We start from the raw sequence: 17834 nt of genomic DNA, 5'->3' as shown, positions 1-17834 counted from the left end.
TGTCAATTTATTTTCTTCTTGATGTATATCGTTGTATCAAAAATAATAATACTAATACTAAAAATTTGATATAAAAAGCTATTTATGGAAGTCGGATAGCCAACCACTAAACCAAAGTACTAAACCATCATGATAAAAGTAATTGTTTTAGTTTTCAGACGATATTTTATATTAATTTATATAGAAGACGGAAAAATTACTTCAACGTGAGTGAAGAAGAATACACTAACCATTACACAATCTACTATTTGCACCAACATAATGATTTAAATAGAAATTTTCTTTCACCAAAAGGAAAAAAGAACGTAGTTTACAGTTTACCAACTGCAAGTCTTCAAGGTCGAAATGCATGAGGCGACCGTTTGACTGCGCTTTTCTAATAGAAAAACAAATATTCGAGTCCTGCACGCCAATTATCGTTAGTTTCTGGAGCTCCTTTTCTACTTGTTCGTTAGTTTCTGGAGCTCCTTTTCTACTTGTCCTCTCCAACTTCAGTGCTCTGCACTCATATGCCATCATAATTCATAATCTACAAGAAGAACCCATCATCCTTTGCTTGCTCTAATCTTATCTCCGCAGGTAAAACCCATCTTTTACTTTTCCCTCGTTTTGCTTTATTTTATGTTTGGCTGAAATTCTGCAAATTGTTGTATTTTTTTTGTTATGAATTTTGATGCTTTGAATTGTAGAAATGGGGATGAGTTTATTGTGATTTCTTTGTTTAGTTTCACTTGTCAAGAAGTGATTTTGTTAGAGGAAGTTGATTTTAGTTGATATGTGAAATTGAATTTCTGGGTCATTAGAATTTGGGAAGAATTTTGTTATCTTTGGTAAAGTTGTGTGAATTGGAACTTGTTTATATGGTTTGTTGTGATTCCATTTTCCAAAATTACGTCTTGGTATTGGTGGTTTTTCCCCCTAGTATTGTTAAATTGGTCAGCTTGGAGTATCTTTTAGAGAAACTCCTGCTTACAGTATTTCTTTTAGTTTGTGGTTCTTGCCCTTTCTTGGCGTGAAGTAACGGTCACAGAGCGAACGGGAACTGGTTTTTTTATTTTGGCATGTTGATATCCTCATAGTAACACAGGACAAATGCTCAATGCACAAACTTTCGTGTACCTATGGATAATAAATTGGAGATAAGGTGGTTAACAAGCACAAAGTTTCTATCTTCTGCTGAGCAGCAATCGCGTTGGAGCTAGTGGAGTGAAAACTGTTATGCTTGCTTAGTTCCATTGTTTCTGTTTAGGCTGCAATTTCTTTTCTTTCTGTCAATGTGATTTCCCTTATAATCTGCTTGATTTCATTGGAGGGCCATATGTACTCCTCCACTCTATTCTATGCTTTCAGTTGGTAGTTTCCGGTTTGAACTGATAATTCAAGGAAAAGTCATTCTTATGAAATAAATATGGGTCTTGTGGTGAAGAGCATTTTTAATGCAAATTTTGGTTGTGTGATCTTCCAAATTTGCTTTTGCAAGATATTTTTCTGAACTTTTTTTCATTTGGTGGTCTACCATTTTTGGATGTGAGTCTAGATGCTGAGAGAACCTGGTTAGCTTAGAGCAATTTCTATTAAGTCTGTTCATGTGATAGACCCAACGATCCAGTTGAGAATCTGGTTAGCTTAGAGAATTTTGTGTTGTTTAGATGGGTATATAAAGGTTGAATGATGCATAAGCACAAATCTTTTTTCTGCTGATCATGTATAAAGAGAACATATCATATGGATAGCAGTTTCCTTTTATTTGAGGCTACAAAGTGCAATGTTCTGCATTAGGTGCTTGCCTACCTTTTCCTTTTGTTGTGCCTACATTATTAGTTACATTGCTTTAGCATGACCATTTTTGTGCCTTTATTTGTAAATCATTTAATGGTTGCTTAACCGAGGAGCATCCTGCAAGGCGATGAAAAACTTGTGTGGTGACTGTTCCATATATACAAAAGTTAGATACAGAGGCAACAGATGTATTGTCAAATGCATATAGCCTGCACTATCTAAGCAGGGATGATTTTTCTAAATTTGTTTTTTTTTTTTTTTTGCGGGGTCGGGCTGGGGAGGATGGGGATGGGAGGCAGGCCGAGGAAAAATTCATTTCTTTGTTCATGCTTTTAAATAATTCCGACTACATAAAAAAAAATTCTGTATTGATACAAGTTTTCAGAGTATAGAGTTTCTCTCTTGACTAGAGTTTGTTTTCTTAAAGTGTAGCAGCAATGCCTGAGAAAATAACTGCCGAGGATCAAGTGAACAACAACGCGGGCGCACTTGCTGATACGAAACTGAAATCTGGCTCTTTATTTGGGGAAGAGACATCAAGCTCGGTCACCACTCAGTTCAATCGGCTGTTTGGACGCCAGAAACCTGTCCACCACATTTTGGGTGGAGGCAAATGTAATATAATTCTGTTTCATAATTCATTACATGCAATGATCATGTTTTATGCAATTAGAAGTTGTTACTTCCACCAAGTCTCCTTATATTTAATTCTTCTCTTTTATGGTCGAATTATGTAGCTGCTGATGTCTTGTTGTGGAGGAACAAAAAGATTTCAGCTAGTGTTTTAACTGCTGCAACTGTTGTCTGGGTGCTCTTTGAATGGCTCAATTATCATTTCTTGACTCTTGTGGGGTTTGCTTTGGTTGTTGGCATGCTTGTTCAGTTCCTGTGGTCAAATTTTTCAGGCATGATTAGCAGGTCACTTTGCAATGTTGAGTTTTGAGCTTCTTCGTTTTGCTTGATTCCTGTTTTGTGTACAGTAGAGGTGAATACTGTGATCTCAGTATTGTTTCTCCTTGGCAGCAGTTCCCCATCTAAAGTACCTCGACTTGTTCTGCCTGAGGACTTATTCGTCAATATTGCCGTCTCAATTGGTGCTGAAATTAATCAAGGGTTGGCATTTGTTCAAGATGTGGCATATGGAGGAAATGTGAAGCAATTCCTTATGGTATGTTTCAACTATTATTGCTCTTTCTATATTTATTATACGGATATGATCTAAGTTGTGAATGTTACTGGAAGATTGCATGTCAGCTGTTATATTAGATATGATTAAAGTACATCATATCCACCCTTTACTCGCTATGCATCTCAACCATCTATCGTTGATCTGATGACTGATATGTAAGTCCTCAAATGAGGTTCTCAATTTAAGTTATCGTAGGAATGCCAGCCCATTCTGATATACTTTTACCTAAAGTCTTAGTCTTTAAAGATTGTACTGAACTGTTGGGGTATCCTCTCAGGTTGTAGGAAGCTTGTGGATTGCTGCTGTGATAGGAAGCTGGTTCAATTTTCTGACCATTTTATACATTGGTGAGAGCTCGAACCACTAATGATAACGAGTCTCTCTTGTTGCCACATGATCTGATGCATCACATGTTCTGTTGATGGGATGCTTAAAATTTGGGATAACCATGAAGATTGTCGGGAGAAAAAATATTTGATTGTCATCCGAATTTTGCATTTACATGACAAAAACTTCGTTTTCTTTCACCATTTTGCGTTTTGCATCACTCCCTGCATGGAATTGAAAACTAAGTTTTACGGTGCGTAATCTGGTTTTGTGTATATGCAAGAGAACTGATGCTTCGTTCTTTGTTAGGTTTTGTTGCTGCTCACACTTTGCCGGTTCTGTATGAGAGATACGATGATCAGGTTGACAGCTTTGTATACCAGGTCCTCGGGCTGCTTCAACACAATTACCGGAAGCTGGATGCCGGTGTCCTCAGCAAGATACCTAAAGGAAAGCTGAACTGGAAGAAGTATGAATAGATTCATTTAGCAACGTAAATATTACTTCCGCAATAGCTCAGGAGTTAGATTGGATTATCATGTTCCAAAAGAGGGGAATGCAGGGATAAGAAACATTGAATATCACTGTTTGTAGGGACAGAAACCAGTCAGTCGTGTGATTATTACTGAAGCATATGTACTGTTCTTGAGAAGTTCCAAATTCAACTGCCATTTAATCAGTTCTTGTTTTGAGATTGTAATCCATAAAACTCAAAGTACCAGCATTAGACCAAACGAACTCGATCTTAGTCTAGCGGTTAATCCAATTTTGGAAGATGTTTAACTAATTTTGGAAGATATTCGAAAGTTCGAATCTTGAGAAAGGTCAAAGAAGGGAAGATTGTAGCAGTTGGTTGAGGCACGTGCAAGGACGGGTCCAAATTCACTCTCAGGGATTAAGGTTTGAGGTTTGAGGTTTTCGTCCAAATTTAGATTACTTCTAGCACAAAATTAGTAGCTGTCACTTAGTATTATGGTCTAATAGTATTCTTTTTCATTTATAAATGAGAGGTATTAGGTTCGATCTTTGCAGGTAACCGATCCAAATGGTTTGTTTTGGAATTCATTTTTGAATATTTTATGGTTATGGGTAACCCGTAATGAAAATTCTTCAATTTCGGGTTATGGTTGGGTTATCTGCCTCAAACCCATACCCGCAACAGAACTGTTTTTTCTTTTTAATAAAAAATATTAATTTATTATGTTGAAAACGAGTTATTAATAATCATGCATTATTAAATATGGAAGTCTATGCTAATAATTAAATGCATTATTATCATTAATAGTATAAATCATAGGTGATGTTATTCACACACACCTATTTTTGTTTCGCACATTCACTTTTAATTTTTAATCATCGCATCAAATGAATTAAAAATGATCAATGAACAAAAATCAATAAATATGTGGGCTCAACACTACCCTAAATTATATGCTTATCAATTATTAATAATATAAATATTTTCTTGATAATATAAATTTAATATACACTAAAACTGAAAATACACTGAAACACTGTTCTTAAGAACAGTGGTCTGCCGATTTTACATTAATTTTGATTATATGTTGTCCTGATACACCCATCAGATATATATACTGTATTTATTTTATATCTTCTTTTTCTTGGATCTCCCTTCTCTCTCTTCCTCTCACTCCTCTCCCCGCGACCCAGCTGGGACGACGACCAAACCAACAAAAAAGAACCCTCTCCTCGCCGGAAAGTAACGAGGCATGCAACGAGTGATTTTGGTTTCTGAGATGAAAGGGAGAGGATTGGTGTTTTTGGTTCCTCTCTAAAAGTACCCATCTCTCTCATTCGAAAATTCCTATGGTGGGATTTTGGGAAATTGAGGGTTTTTCCTAATCTGAGTTTGGTTTGTGCGTTCTGCTGAGTTTGAATTTGAATTTCACAGATGTAAATAAATGGCCGAATAATCAGGGAGATTTAGTGAGGAAATAGAGATGAAATGTCTCAGACCAACAAAAGGATGGATTATGATAAATAAATAAAAAAAAGACTGAAAAACAATATGCCATAAAAGGTGGATTAGGATGAAAAAGACTGAAAAACAAAGCTTGCTGCTGATGCAGAGTCGTTTTATTTTTCGAACTAAGGGAGGTATTCCATGTGCCGTCAAAGGCCAAAACCTTTGCTTTAACCTTCAGCGTTTGTTTGGCTTCATTAGCCTGGACTAGACTGGACTACTCATCAGTGCAGTCTGTGTTTGTTATATAGTGGACTAAGTTTAATGGGATTAAAGGGAACTCGTGTTCACTAACTCTCTCACTAAAGGGTCTTAGCGAGACCCACCAAATACCATGGGACTGCTAAGATCCTCGCTGCGTTCTTCTTCTTCGCGTCGCGTCCTTCTCTGCTTTCTTCTTCACGTCGCGTCCTACACTCACCAAACTACGGCAAGATCACACCGCAGGTCCAAACCACCACCAATCTCTCTCTCTCTCTCACCCTGAGCCCAGAATCACGAATGAGACCTCAGATTCGACCTTTAATCAGAGAACTCACGAGCTCCATTTCCAATTCAAGAGAACTCCGTCGATTTAAGGTTTTCAGATCGAATTTCTGGTCAGGCATATACAAGTGAGCTTGAATGATTTAATTTTTCTGGGATTTAATTTTCCTTACGAAGGATTATAACTATGGAGAGTTCGGAGAAGATGATTGGGTTCTGGGTTGGGTACTTTGCGTTCTTTCTTTCTCTCTCTCTCTCTCTCTCTTTCTTTTCTTCTACTTTATTTGTTCTGTTCTTTAAAGTTTTGGAACATTTGATGGATTCTGTGAATTCGCTGCTTTTGGTTTGTGAAGGGAGGCTGGATTTGTGAGTTTTTTGGGATACCATTTTGTTCTGATTAAATTGAACGATTTCTGGATTCTACGAATAGATTGGTTAATCAAATTTTGAATGATTTCAATTAGTTCTGATTTTTCTAAGATACCAAATTGAACGATTTCTGATTTATCTGGAATTTGGGTTAAGCATTTGTAATTGGAAGTTCTGCAATTTCCAAGGTGCAAAGGAGCACCAACAATTCGCGAAGAAGATGCCGTTTTTTACATATTGATATTTTTAATAGAAAAGAAATTAAAATATAATAATAATAATTTATTTTTAGTCTAACTTCTTAGTCTGACACTGCACCAAATGTTACATTAAGTTAGTCTAGATTAGTCTAGTCTAAGCCAGTCCAGCTTAGTCCCTGAAGTTAGTCCAGTCCGAGATAGTCTGGTGCAACAAACGCACTCTTAAGGTAATGCTAGGAAGATAAAATTTGTAAATTAAATTTTGCAAACTAAGTAATATGGAAGTTGATGATTAGATTTGGATTATAACTTAAGCAACGATAAATGTACTTATTTCTATTGGTGACACATTATTTAATTTGCAAATTTTGTCTATAAATTTAGTCTCTCTAGCATTACCAAATCAACAAATATGCTTATGTAGAGAACCATGAACATGAATAGAAAATGTTAATATTGATTTTGGTTTATTTTTTATTTTTATTTATAAGTATTTATGTCTTCTCCTAATTCACTCAATTGACTCTTTTAATCTTCTTCTTTTCTTTTCTTTTTTTTTTGGATATTTGATAATTCTAAAGATGAAATTTGTGATTAAGTTTTATTGGAATTTTTTATTTAATTTGATCTGTGATTTTTGTAAGTTAAAACTTCGTTATTGTTGTTATATGCAGGGGAGTTCAAAGTAAAGAGGAGTATGCACATATTAGGCTTATGTATCACAATCTGATTGTTTATATATTTTGTACGATTTTTAATTGGACTATCTACTAAATCTTTTGTATGTAAATAGTACTATATAAAATTTTATACGGTTTTCAATCCAGCAGCATCGCGCGGGAACATTGTTTGCTAGTATTATCTTATTTATTATATGCATTAAATTACTAACTAAATAGCGAATTTTAAATAAAAACGAGATTAAATAGACTACTATTATGGTAGTGTGTGTGTGAAATTTTTTATTTTTGTTTTTTAAATTAAAGGAGGGAGAGGAAGAGAGTGAGAGGAAACATGATAGTGAGAAGAGAGGTAGAGAGGGAGAGAGGTTTTTTTTTTAATTTTTTAGTTTTTAAATTAGAGATGTTGAAATTACATATAGGTGATGTTTAAACAAAGTACAGCTGCCCTTAATTTTTTTGTTATGATCGAAGAATAAATAGTATTTTCATCATCTTTTAATTGACAAAGAGAGTTATATTAATATGTAGTTTAGATATAAATACTTAATTAAATAGCGGATTTTAAACAAAACAAGATTAAATAGACTACTATTATTAATATAATGCAATATATAAATATATAATGGTATAATCGGGAAAACCGTTATCCGATGAAAAATTCATTATCCGACGTGTTCGGTTACCCAAAAAATGCATTTAGAGGTTCTATGGTTTTGAGTTTGACGAAAATAAACGAGTTCACATATAGGGATATTATATTCGAACCCGATCTGCCCCATTGTTATCTCTAACCGGATAATATCTTTATGGATAACAACTTGTTTTGTCAATTCCAAATTTCAATCCATCCATCCTGTCGACGATTTGTTGGTTGCTGGTTGTCGACCTCTAGTACAATGAAAGAAACACTACAGAGCCCAGAGGTATAGCTGTAAGGAGAATCTTGAGCGAACACTTTGATATGTACGATAACTTAATGTTATAACACGTTATTGATTATTGATATATGTTGTTTATAACTTTATACCATTAGTATTATCGATTCTTTGATTACATAGATGTTAATATTTTTATTAATAAAAGTGTAGGTGTAAGTAAATGATAATAAGGCAACATTTTATTTGATGGTCAAATAAGACATATGGTCAGACTATCTGAACCAAAATTTTCTTTTAAATGTAAACATATATCATTGAGGTCAAAAGAATTATGGGAAGATTTTTCACGTTGTATGGCCAACCTTAATGTCGATCAATAAGATTACCTATTGTGATATAGTGCACTTTTGAGGACCATTTGGTAAGCGTAAGAGCAATCAGAGGAGAGGGAGGGGGGAGGGGGTGGGGGGGGTGGGGGGGTGGGGGCGGGGGTGGGATGATGGGTTGATAACAATTGGTCAACTGGTCTTCTACTTTTGTTTCTTTCTTGAGCATGTGCAATTTGATCAACATTGATGTTAGATACCAAAGACAAACCAAAGCACATGATATCTTTTTAAAACTTCGACAGAATAACTATAACTGAGCTAGCTAGACAAGCACTACATAAAGTACGTGGCGTTCTCAGTGGCTTGATCGTGATTCCAGTTACAAGGTGATTGATGACACAGCATAATGTTCATGGATCATGTATATTATGTACTTTTTTTATGTAGAATCTCATGATATGAAACAGATAAACTAACACAATATATCCTATAAAACAATATGTAAATTTTTGTGAGAACAATTACATGGCGAGACAATTTTGATTTTGCTTATTAGTTTTGTACAGGTGACATTAGAATGATGATATAAAGAACAAATAATTTGGATCATGACCGAAGACATTGTGGAGTAGACCCAAATGAATGATTAGTGTCGTATTAACTTATTAACTGCTTAGCACTCGAACACTATCAATATATATGTGTGTGTATGTGTATATATAAATACATATATATGTGATGATCCTAGTCGTTACGTGAATATGCAGTTTTATATATGTAAATCAAGTTCCTAATAAATCATGCATGAACATGTTTAATATACAGTCATGATTGGCCTGCGGCCTGCTTGATTCGCAGAACATGCATGTGTGGTACATATGATTTCGTAGATTGTATTTAAATGCTATTGATTACATATGGTTGTCAATAAAAGGAACAAAGATATCAAATGTACAAATAGAAATAACTTGCAGATACTCCAGGTTGTCTGGACGTGCATGAGGAAAGAGCTCGAGGGAGTGTGCATGGATTGCTGATTCCATGCGTGGAATGTGCAGTGCAGCCACCTTCCATGAGTTGAGCTCACGTACGTGTGGTCCCTCACCTTCACTCTGCCTTTTAGGCAAAATGTGTGGAGCTAAAGCTTAATGTATATATATAAATGATATTGCAGACCTCCCTTCCTCTCCTTTTCAGTACTCATGGTGCATATTCTCTGACTTATCTATCTGCCTCCTCATAAATCTCAAGAGGTAACGTGTATATAATACATCACACATATCATCTTTTTTTTAAGTTTATGTTTCAAATGAATTGAAAGGAAAAAGTACTGGGATAAAAAGTTTCTGAAATAAGCTAATGTTCTAGTTCTTTTCTATTAGTGAACCGTCCTCGTGTGTATAAAGATTAGAGCATAATAATAGAACATGCGAGCGGATACACACACACACACACATGACACACCTCATTGTTCACTCTGAATGTGATTAACAACTAATCTTTCATAATAAACATGTTATAATCTATACCATTCGTTTGTTAAATCACTTATTAAAAAAAACCAGTCAAATTAGAAATAATTTAGTTATCCATATTAGCAAACAAATAAACAATTTTGATAACAACTTAAGATCTTCGTAATGAACTATCTATTTTTTTTTTAATACATACTAAAACAAGAAAAACTTAGCAATTTCCTCTTCTTTTTTTTCTTTCAGTTTTGATGCCATATTTAAATTGTTGATTGAGATTAAAAGGGATTGTTTGGTTCACATAGTTTGGAGATTATGAAGTGATATGTTTTCAAACTAAAAGTTTTAGGAAGATGGATTCAAACTTGAGACCTCTTTCAATATTGAGAAGAGAAGTTTTAAAACTCAAACTTAAATTTGGTAAATGCATGATAAAGTGGAGTGATGTTGGACAAAGACATTAATGACGCGTGTGTATACACGTACACAAACGATACTATATTTCGAGCTAATAAGAATCTCTCACATACATGTTATCTCGTCTTATCACATTGTTGAGAGTACATTCCACATTGGATGCTCACATATTCCGCCATAGTAGATACTAGGGCTAGCTATTCACATGTTAGATCTAAGAGTCACACGTGCTCTCACATCACCCAATATAAAGCGAATACGTGGTACTCTCAGTCTCACATGCTAAGCCGTATTGGATGCTCACATTTTAACGTGTATCATGTCCATTTCTATTTTACTAGTCTATAAATAAGGAAGGGGCTTCAGTTTCACGAATTATATCCATCGTTTACTCTTTTTTATTCCAATGGTGATCGTTACCAGCAATAGGAAGCCTGGCTTTCCCAAGATAGGCATGGATGAGGACCAAGTCCCAACTCCCTCTTTCTATACAGAAAATGATGGGGACGACGATGATGACGACGACGACGGAGATGTGGCACCAGCAGCATAGTTACTAGTGTTGTGGATGGGGATCAGTGGCATAAGGTTTGATATACTTCATCAACTTGAGTCTTGAGCTGAAGAGAAAAATTTATAAATATAGTAAGAATATCTGTGGCTTGTATATTAAGCACCAGAGGTATCTGAGTTAGAAGTACTATTGGTTGTCCGTGGTGCTCTTCCCCTATATCATCCTAATCAAGGACAGCTTCTTCATTACTGATGTGATCATCATGTACGTACCGATGTAATATTGGCATATTGCACTTTTGTAATTTGTGATATCTACTTAATTATTATGAGTACCTAATAAGATCTCTCTCTCTCTCCTCCCCACAACCCCCCCCCCGGAAATAAGATCTCGATTTGCATTTCTTACATGGACTTGATTTTGCATGTAGTTAATAAAGATCTTGATGTATGTAAGCTCAATTCAACCCCATATCCATCACTTGAACTATACTTATAATGTAATAGATAGTGCTGATTTTCGATACATAGGATTTGATCAGAAACAAGCTTTTCTATTCTAATCCAAAAAATTTCGGAATAAAAATTGCTTTCCAATTTCGGAATATTTAGAGTATTAAGAGTTTTGAAAATCGGTATGATCTCAGAATTTTTGAAACATATTACAAAATTCCTACATTTTTCATGTTTTTCAAACTTAATTTTGTGGTCATGCAATCCAGTGTTTTCCCTTAATTTTTAGTACGTATTTTGTATATTTTTCATTACTAATTTGGCCTAATTGGATTATTAGTCCTTGTAGTAATAGGGTAGTTGAAAGATAGCCCATGTGGTAAAAAAAAAAAACTAGGATTTAAGCCCATGTGGTGAAGTTTGTTAGGATTTATGCTCAAAATTGAAAATTACGTCAACTTTTTGTTAATTATTAGCACTTGAGCCACACATATTAGGCTAAAACAGAACTCTCCTTACACATATTAGGCTAAAACGAAACTCTCCGTTAATTGTTAACATGTGGGGCTGGCTCACGTGCTAATGTTTAACAGAAAGTTAACATAATTTATAATTTTGGACATAAATCCTAATAAACTTCACCATGGGGGCTTAAATCCTTTTTCTTTTCTTTTCTTTTCTTTTTTTTTTTTTATTTTACCACAAGGGCTATCTTCTAACTATTATGTCACCACGAGGACTATTAATCCAATTAAGCCTATTAATTTTGTAGTATTTAAGTATGTTTATTTTGATGAATATATATAACTAAGATAATGCTACGGAGATCAAACTTTTAAACCAAATTTGCAATTGAATAGGAACTAAGTACATTAATCAATACTTAAGTAATAATCCAATTATCAATAGCCATGTTATTTGATTTGCAAATTTGGTCTTCCTAGCATTACCATGGAACTATGTTTATGAGTGTATAAAACATAAATACATGTCTGTTTGTAATATACAGGTACAATAGTGCACACCTAAATTTATACTCGTCAAATTCTACTCTTTATTTTGTATATATATGTTTATGATTAAATATAAGAAATAAAAATTAAGGGGAATCCAAAATTAGTTACAAATGGACACGATAAAAATATAAAATTTGACTACAAGATACATACAACTAGTAAATAACTAAAATTAAAGGGAATCCAAAATTGGGGCTTAGTTTGAAATTTTCAGAATCACTAGCTAGATGCATTTTGATTCAATCTAATTTTTTTCGGAATGATTAGATTTAAGACTTTTTCGATTGAGAAATTACTCATGTCGAAGTCGGACTTTCCAAACCAAAATGGTCAACATTATAACAAAAGTTCAATGACTACTAAACCTTCTTATGAAAGAAAATTGAAACACAAAAATTTCAATCCATAAATTAGGTTTGTTAGGAACGTTTTCTATTAGTATATATGAAACTTCTCATAGGAGCAAGTGATCCTTTATTACAGTGATGAAAATGTGTTGAGCTCTTGCATGATGACGTGAATTCAAACCTCATCGGTTGCTAATCTAACAAAATCTATCGTTTGACAACAAAAAAAAAAGGTCATTTTGGTTCCGATCCCTAATCAACCTAGTTGTTATAATGAAACCTTATTTGTTTAAATAGTTTGATCAAGGTCCCTAGCATCATTTAAGGGATTTAACTACTGCTTTTATGCATTCAATATCCCACAAATTATGAAATTTAAACAAATCCAAATAATATTGTTACAATAACAATTACTTAAAAATTAATAATAGAGTAATTTGTTTGCACATAGTTCTAGCAAAAAAAAATTGTACCCACTTAGTTATTAATATAGTGCAAGAAATAACTATTGATATATTTTAAAACATAAAATAAACACATATAATTAGCATGGGTGCGTTCATAAAAAAATATTGGTACAAATTAAATTAAAAATATGGGTACATATTAAAATTCAAAACTAAGGGTACAAATTTAACAGAAAATATGGGTACATATTAAAATTCAAAATTATGGATAAAAATTAAAACTAAAAAGAATATTGGTATAAATTAAAAAAAAATGATACAAATTATAAATAGAAATATATGAAAAAAAAAAACACTAAAAAGATTATATTTGAAAATGATTAATAAATTTTTATTTTTAAAGACATATAATGACTTGGAAATAATTTAATATTCAAATAATGACATAAAGAAAAGTCAAGGGACCTTGATGAAAAGGATCCGGTGATCCTTTTTCCTAGGGATCCTGGGGATCCTGGGGTTCCTGTGATTGTGACTGTTCATAGTATATCGTGCGGTCAGTTTTCTTTAGGTAGTTTTTATATTTAATTTTAAAATTTAAATTTAAAATGATTTCTGATTGCACGATATACAATGAACGATCACGATCACGGAATCCCCAGGAAAAGGATCCGAAGAGGATCCTTGTCGGACCTTGATGACTAAAAATAAATAAGAAATAAGGTTTCACTTAATGAGAAGGAGAAATGAGGAATGGAAACTTAATTTATCCCAAAAAAAAAAAAAAAAAAATTCTCATAGTAGGATGTTTCTTCTTTCCAAGAGGATGAACATCGGGTCAAGAAAATCGTACTTACAATCAATTTTATACTACTTTAATCTCATTTATTGAAGGTATAAAGAAAAAAAATTATTTATTGGAAAGGTTGAGCCCTTGCATGACGACGTGGGTTTAAACTTCGTCGATGACTAATCTAACACCTAATCTAATAAGATTTATCGTTTGACAAAAAAAAAAAAAGGTCTGATTTTTTTTTTTTTGTTAATGAAAATATTGATTATTTAGGATATAAAATCACTCTTAGAGCTTCAATTTCAGATTTAATTGTTTGGCTTCGTACCCAATATTTGAGACTTAAACCCTAAAATCCAATCACTTAACCGATATAATAGCTCGTTTGGAAATGTTTTTCAAATGATTGAAAACGCTTTTGGTGAAAGTAGTTTTGGGTTCCAAAAGCACTTGAAGTGTATTTTAGAAGAAACACCAGTTATGTGCTTCTTACAAACACCAGGATTCACTTACATTTTTACTAAGAATTAGTTCCAAAAACACTTTCATTAAAAGTATTTTCAATCATTTTAAAAGGAATTCCAAACATACAATAAGACTAGCATCTTAATTTAAAGCTATAACATGTATGGATGTTGATTCTACACCCTAAAACATAACAACGTTAATAAATAGGACCAAATCTGCATAGACGAGTTATTTTCCTTTTCTTTTAAAACGTAGCTAAGTCACTTGATGTAAAACTATATTCTAATGTGACTAGATTGGATGGCGCAAACTGTGGATTTCCCGTTTGCTGTGCCGTAGCTTTTCCGTTGTAGAAATTGATTAGAAATGAGATTTTTTCAGCAAGTTCCGTGTTCTATGACATGGAGGTATAGGCCCTCAGAGCGTGGATGGACTGTTGATTCCACGTATGGAATGTGTAGTGCAGACACTTGCCATGAGCTTAGCCAACGTGTAAAAACCAACATCCCACTATGACAAATGAATGGAGGGAGCCCAACCATGTCATCACTCAAGATCAGAAAAAACTAAAGGGATAGCAGAACGCACCATAAGAAAATATCAGGTCTCTGTCAGAGAGATATGGTATTATTCCTTTGTTTCCTTATTATAAATATACAAGCAGAGATGTATACTTTATACTATACTACTGCAGTCTCCAGCATAAAATATAAAGGTCTACCTGCAGTACATGACTTATTTAGTTTCTTGGTCATTTTCTTGGGTAAGCAGTTCCATTGTTGGTCATTAAGCGATTTAATATTTATTTATAAACACAGACACACACATATATAAATATATATCATTTGCTATGGAGACTTGGAATTCTTCCAAGTTGGTTGTTGAGGAGGACCTGATGAAGACTCAGCTCTATGTTCACAAAAAATATAATTAGGATGACTACGACGACGACGACGATGATGATGCAGGCGCTGTTGCCCCGGCCGCATAGTTAAATGTATGCATTGAGACAGCTTGAGGCACTTCCTCAAGATTGTGAGCTTGGCAACTATGGGGTACAGGATGGTGTGGTACTTCTACTTTTCTCAACAGGTGGTTGAGCAATGCTGGGTTTTGGCAAATGGTCCGTGCCAGTTCTCAAAGATATATCGTTTTTGTTTGATTGGGAAGGTTTCATATATATAGTATTGCAATAAACATTCAATAGAAAAAAGTATATAGATTACGTCTGCTTTATCTTGCTTTTCCCTGTGACTTAATATATGATCTGGAGTCGTTACAAAAAAAAAAAAAAAAAAAAAAAAAAAAAATTATCACCATTTTTCAGTTGTAATGTACAAAGGCAAATGAGCTTTAATATCTTTCGTCATTTAAATGGGGACGCCAGACGCGTATTAATGTATGGTATACTGTTGGAAAGCTCATGCGACACAAAATCTTATTAGCACAAAACCACAAGATACCGTACCAAAAGCATCAAAATAGGCATGAAAATCTATGCAAAAACCTAGTTTTCTCAACCTTGCTAGGGTTTTCAAAAGCATCAGAACAGGCATGAAAATCTATGCAAAAACCCAGTTTTCTCAACTTTGCTAGGGTTTTCAGTTTTGTCCCAGACTAGCTTGTTCAGTTCAGATATAGCATGAAAGATCATTACCTAATTTAAAGGATAAGTGCAGAGGCTTATATGCTTGGATATGTTAATTTTTACTTCTTCTAAACTTTGCGAGCGATGGATTCAAACTTGATTGTACAAAGAAAGTACAATAGTTTTTGCGGTCTAAAATTTCAGGAAGATTTTTGGGCAGTGTGGAGTATCTCTGATCTGTTTCCATTCTCTTCTGCATGGAATGGGCCTCACATAATCACATCTTCCTAGTTTTTATTTCCAATTTTCTCGTGGAGTTGGCTCAATAATTCTTTGGGCACCTTGAAAATCTTTTAGTGGTTTATGGGCTTGAATTGGGGAGCCTACAGGCTGAAGGGCCCAATTGGTATTCCAAATGGTGTGGGTAAATAAGAGATAATTCAGGACTAATGGATTTGGGCTATAAATAAAATTTGCATTTCGAAACATATTTTTAATACAACAAATTTATACTAAAAAATAAGATAATAAATTAGTGTTGAACTTGCTACCCACGATATTTAAATCTAAAATCCGTTACTTATAAGTGGAGGAATACGACTAAATCGTAATACTAAGTAGCAAGAATACACTACAAAACATTAGAGAAATTTAAAATACGTTTTTAACTAAAGCATTACTAAACGTTGGGATGCTCTATCTAATGTTGAATTGCTTTTCTAACCAAGGACATGTTACTAGTGGATTTAGGCTACATGCATCGGCCACACCTCCGTTTGCCAGAAATCGAGCACAAGAGCGATGGGCCGCCCTTCTAGTCCATCAGAAAACTAGCAAGTTTGCTCCCTATTGCTGGGCAGCGATGGTTGCATAGCCTTTTTCAAAAATAAAAAAAAAATAATCAGGCCAAAACGACATCGTTTTGAACTTGGGAAAATTTGAAATGCAAAACATTAAGATCCTCTGTCTAATGTTGTATTTCATATGTAATCAAAGACTATTTGAGTTTGCATCTACAAGGGCTAAAAGGGTTATCTGTTTAAATATACTTTTTTTGCCCTTTAACTTTTGTTTAAAAGCGCTTTCACTAAAATTTGCTAGTAGAAGCATGTCAAATTAATTAAAAGCATGTGCTTCTTTCATAAAGCATGTCTAACATATAAACACCTAGACTTTTCTGTCAAACATAACCAGAAATGTTAATAATCTCAAGCGCTATTTTGTAACGACCCGTCCCCAAATATTACGGTTTTTATAATTTTTAAATGTGAAATTACGAAAAATGCCCTTCGAGGCAAATGCGTTGACTTTTGTTGACCGTCTTGTCGTGTCATGTAAGATTTGTTCCTTGGAGTATTCTTGTAGTACTCAGCGTTACGGACGAGTGGGCATAAGCAGAATTGAATTTGGAGCTAAAATGATGATTTTACAGAACTACGAAGTTGAGGGCAAAATGGTCATTTGACCATCATCTAGAAGGCTCCAGATTTGCTGGAGTGGTGAGATGGTGCCATATGTGTGGCTAGGATGTAGAAATGAGAGAAGAAAGTAGGGGGGATGGCCAATTAGATAGCAGAGAAAGAAAATAGGTGAGGAGCAGTCAACAACTTTTCACGGCTAGCCACCACTTGTAAACATCCTCACAGAATCCCTTCTGTGATTCCCACCCTAAACCCGATGAGTTTTGGCCACATTTGTGGTGCATAGTACCCACGGGTTCGAAAACTCTTTGTCGGCGATCTACCATTTCTAAAGCTTATTTCTTCCACCACCACCACTAAAGGACTTCCTTAAACCCCAGGAATAAGCCCTAAACAAGATGGGGGTGTCGGAGTTCGATTTGAGGACGAATAAATGAATACCCATTTCTAAGGTTCCGGCGAATCGAGGGTGATTTGAGGTGTTTTCTGCCCGAATTGGAGTTCGGCCCAGGTATGAAAGTTGTTCCTCTCATTGAGCTCTACTTTCCTATAAAAGTTTGGTAATTTTTAAAGTAAGTCGAAAAATTGGGTTTCCGTTCGCCAGAAACAACCACATGCGGTGGCGTATAGCCTTCAGGGTCATCGCCCTGTGGTGGTTCATGCAGTAGCGCGTGGGGGAAAACTCGAGATCCCTCCATAGGTTTTTCCACATGCT

General features: G+C 34.4%; 1 protein-coding gene across 4 annotated transcripts; it reads left to right on the top strand.

Annotated features, from left to right (window-relative positions):
• The first annotated feature begins 366 nt into the window (after positions 1–366).
• LOC137739721 (reticulon-like protein B8) lies at positions 367–3974 on the top strand. Of its 4 annotated transcripts, none has more exons than XM_088700770.1 (6): positions 367–579; positions 2212–2394; positions 2517–2697; positions 2806–2947; positions 3246–3315; positions 3605–3974. In XM_088700770.1, the coding sequence occupies exons 2-6, from the start codon at positions 2217–2219 to the stop codon at positions 3772–3774; spliced, it is 741 nt and encodes a 246-aa protein (XP_088556896.1). In that variant the 5' UTR covers positions 367–579; positions 2212–2216; the 3' UTR covers positions 3775–3974. The 4 variants fall into 4 exon arrangements, with proteins under 4 accessions (XP_088556896.1, XP_068335505.2, XP_068335503.2 ...); XM_068479404.2 differs by having other exon boundaries at positions 372–579; positions 2207–2394; XM_068479402.2 differs by having other exon boundaries at positions 399–579; positions 2207–2394; positions 2803–2947.
• Positions 3975–17834: the final 13860 nt, after the last annotated feature.

Source organism: Pyrus communis, chromosome 9 (assembly GCF_041283825.1).
Source record: "Pyrus communis isolate YQ-2024b chromosome 9, ASM4128382v1, whole genome shotgun sequence".
Lineage (NCBI taxonomy): Eukaryota > Viridiplantae > Streptophyta > Magnoliopsida > Rosales > Rosaceae > Pyrus > Pyrus communis.
Note: the sequence above shows the minus strand (reverse complement) of the source record. Positions and strands in the feature narration are given on the sequence as shown.

Excerpts from the sequence above, each read along its gene's own strand:
- LOC137739721 (XM_068479402.2), top strand. The coding sequence starts at position 2,217 with ATGCCTGAGAAAATAACTGCCGAGGATCAAGTGAACAACAACGCGGGC. Across the intron at positions 2,395-2,516 it reads CATTTTGGGTGGAGGCAAAT|CTGCTGATGTCTTGTTGTGG; the intron begins GTAATATAATTC and ends CGAATTATGTAG. Across the intron at positions 3,316-3,604 it reads TCTGACCATTTTATACATTG|GTTTTGTTGCTGCTCACACT; the intron begins GTGAGAGCTCGA and ends GTTCTTTGTTAG.